This window comes from Phyllobates terribilis, unplaced genomic scaffold, assembly GCF_046119375.1.
Source record: "Phyllobates terribilis strain yellow unplaced genomic scaffold, ASM4611937v1 Scaffold_5__5_contigs__length_657084704, whole genome shotgun sequence".
Taxonomy (NCBI): domain Eukaryota; kingdom Metazoa; phylum Chordata; class Amphibia; order Anura; family Dendrobatidae; genus Phyllobates; species Phyllobates terribilis.
Window position 1 is genome coordinate 400,149,809 of NW_027362765.1, and position 3,498 is coordinate 400,153,306.

Consider the following 3,498-nt stretch of genomic DNA (forward strand, 5'->3'; position numbering starts at 1 on the left):
TACCAGAGACGTGTCCTGATAAGGGGAGGGCTGGGGCGGCACTGGCTTCATAAACTGTTTCAGCTACTTTGGGGCTTGATTGTAAACTCCCTGTAAGCTAAGCAGGTCATTACTTCAATGCAACTTCCCAGCTTGGAGATCATTAGGAGGCTGAGGACAAGTCCTATTCCCTCTCCCAAACAAGCAGCACTTAGGAATCAGCATGAATGCCTTTGGGCAGCAAGCATCCAGTTCCCAGCCGGGACATTCCTATACTCAGGATTTAACAGACATGGAGGTTTTCTCCGGAGACTACTTCAACTTACATCAGCAGAATCTGCACCAGCCTCAGAGGTCATCTTCAGTGTTTGGTGTAACCAACTATCCAAAGCCAAATTCCGACCCATATTGGTGTTTTGGTGGCTTAGCGTTTAATCCTTCATACCTCAATGGGAATGGCTCCAGATATTTGCCAAATGGCTATGCCAACGGCCAAGCCCAATTCTTGACTCCTTCTGCTGAGTATGGAATGGCAGAGACGCCCTGGTTGACTCATCTAAACCATGATGACATGATCCAAACAGTGAGGCCACCTTACTCCTACTCTGCTCTAATAGCTATGGCTCTTCAGAACGCACCCAAGAAGAAGCTGACTCTCAGTCAAATCTATAACTATGTGGTTGACAAGTTCCCCTTCTATAGGAAGAGCAAGGCCGGCTGGCAGAACTCCATCAGACACAACTTATCCCTCAACGACTGCTTCAAGAAGGTGGCCAGGGATGACAGCGATCCAGGTAAGTGGTCCTTTTTAGGGCACCTCAGAATCTATTTTCGAATGTATCTGTAAATTGTTACTGCCGGAGCATGGCTTTCATTATCCAAATATTTTGGGGTAATTTTTCACATAATGTTTGGGAAACTACAGGTTCAAGCATCTCTAGACAGACCCTGGGAGCTGTAGTCCTGTCAGATGTGGGAGACCATTGTGCTAATGGCTAGATTTAAGTGATTGCTAAGAGTGTGTGTTTTTTTTTTTTTTGTAAACTTTCTTTGTGCTATTGTTTCCTATTAGCAGCTCTTTCAGGCTCAGAACCGTTAACTATAATGAGTTTTGAAATCGAGGTCCATATTGAGGCGTTAAATTGCTATACAGCTCCACCAAATGTAGTTTAAATATTACATGTTGTGTATGAAATGTATAGACCTTTGCGGGGTCACAGAGCAATAGTCATTCTTAAGTCTGTGCGCACATGAAGCTAACAGTTTCCCGTTCGGGACCCTGAGCTATATTTAAGGGGTAATCCAACACCATGCGCTTCTGCATCCGGTTCTGAGCAGGGCTAGTGAGGTCATGCACTGGTCCTATTATAATAAGACCGGAGCATGATACCGGCCGCTTATAGATATCACAGGCCCCACTCAACCACCTGATATGGAAGCGAAGGGTGCTAGATTACCCCTTTTTAAAGAGGACCTTTTTACTAATTTTAGCATTAAACTGGCCACATCATGAATAAACTGTTTCAGAGCTGAGGAAAATGTAGTGTTTTTTTTTTTTTCTGTGTCTACCCATTGCATAGATATTGGCTTGTAAAGTTTAGATTTCGGTGTGTTCTTATTCTGTTGTGTGAGAATGACCAATTATAGACGGGCAGCAACATACAAAGAAAAGAATTCCCCCCCCCGCCCACACACATTGGCCACGCAATGAGAAAGTCAAAAGAAAAATGGGTGGTAAATAGTGCATAGTTTTTAATTAGTTTATTTTTTAGCCCCATGGGGCCCTTATTACCCCCCTACACGTGGGCACACCAGGTGTGAATTTTTATTTTTGCTTCCCATAGGTATGTGAAAAAGAGAAAATTACAAAAACACCTTAAAATCATGGCTCTTTTAAATGCAAACTAGTAAAAAAACTCAAATGTAAACTGACTGCACATTGTTTCTTCTTTTACCCCACCACTCTCCCCTTTCCTTTTTCCACTAGTCTTTTTTTTTTTTTTTTTTTGTATGCATGTTTAAGAAAGATTTTGAAATGGGTATGGTCAAAAAAAACCTGTGAACATGGCTTTATTATGGTTTTTCTCACCAAGTTCCTTGTTCCTGTTTCCACAGGGAAAGGAAATTACTGGACTCTCGATCCAAGCTGCGATAAGATGTTCGATAACGGCAATTTCAAACGAAAGAGGAAAAATTGTGACAATGGAAGTAAACCGTCTAAAAAGCTAGGTGACGACAAAAAGAAAGTGATCTCCCTTAGGTCGGACAGCCTTGCGGGAACTCCAGCCAATAAAATGAAGCCTTCTCCAGCATCTTCACCACCTTTGGACACGAGCCCTTGCTTTGCCAACTTCACATCCGCATTAAATATAATGAGGGGTAATAGGGCATCCTCGCAGCCCAGTGATTACTTCTCACCTCCCAACTGTTATTTCACAGAACTTGCCCCACTTAGTTACCCCACTGACGACCACAACTCCTCACTAGCTGGAGAATCTATTGCTCAACCCAACTTCAAGCCTTGGCGTTACCCAACCAATCTGAGTAGCCTGTGCTCATCCCTCATCGACCCTCTACATGGGAATCACATGCTAAATAATCGGAAAGCGGAGGTGTGAAGAAGACTTTATTGAATTATTTCTGGAACTGTTTTTACTCTGTACGCTACTTTCTCTTGGAGTACCCACTGAATATATGTTGCGGACAGTCATAAAGTAGAGACTTGTTTGGAAGCTGATCTATTCTGGCCAATACATTAGGGGGTGGTCGGCCCATCTGCAGACATGTTTGGGTTTTCATGACCATACCTCATAAGCTGGTTATTGGCCCAAGTGGCATGAAACTGTAGTTTAGGGTCAACTGGTGTCCACCTTCTAATTTTGTAGTGGGTTCTAGAATGGGGGCTCAAGTTAACAAACTGTATTCACAATGTTTATTGGTGAAATATGGCTCAATGTGCATTCACACTATGTGGTGTATTGTGGCTCCTATATATCCTAAAATAATTCCCAATTGACCCTACAAAGCTTTTCTCTACCCAGGACAATCTGTGAGGACTTACCCAGACATGGACAGTTTGTTAGCGCTCTGCTCGTATGGTGTTTCTGAAACATTTGTAGTTCATCTATGTTGTAGGGTTTTTTTCTGTATTTTTAGAATTTTTAACCTTTGTAAGAGACTATATTCAAAAGATATATTTTTGCATTTCACGGAACATAAAGTAGATTTTTTTGGATAAGTGCATTTGTCTTTAATTGCTTTAATGTGGGTGTCCAAAATTTTTTTTTTCCGGCATTTGCATGTTCATCCTTCTAATCCTAATCCTAATCCTGGTCATATAAGCGCACAGTCAATGGTCATACAGTATATTTCATTGAATGAGTCAGTGTTGCTGAAGGTGTCCCTCATGCTGAATAGATCATACTTGCATGAGATTGTTCATCCTCAGTATTGTTTGCAAATTGTGGATAAATTGCCTGTATACTCATCCAACAATGAAAATGGTTGTAAGTGCCCTGC

General features: G+C 41.9%; 1 protein-coding gene across 1 annotated transcript; it reads left to right on the plus strand.

Moving 5' to 3' along the window:
* Positions 1-202: 202 nt before the first annotated feature.
* LOC141271598 (forkhead box protein I2-A-like) lies at positions 203-2,597 on the plus strand. The gene is made up of 2 exons (XM_073681642.1): positions 203-773; positions 2,095-2,597. Exons 1-2 carry the CDS (start codon positions 203-205, stop codon positions 2,595-2,597), a joined length of 1,074 nt encoding a protein of 357 aa, XP_073537743.1.
* Positions 2,598-3,498: the final 901 nt, after the last annotated feature.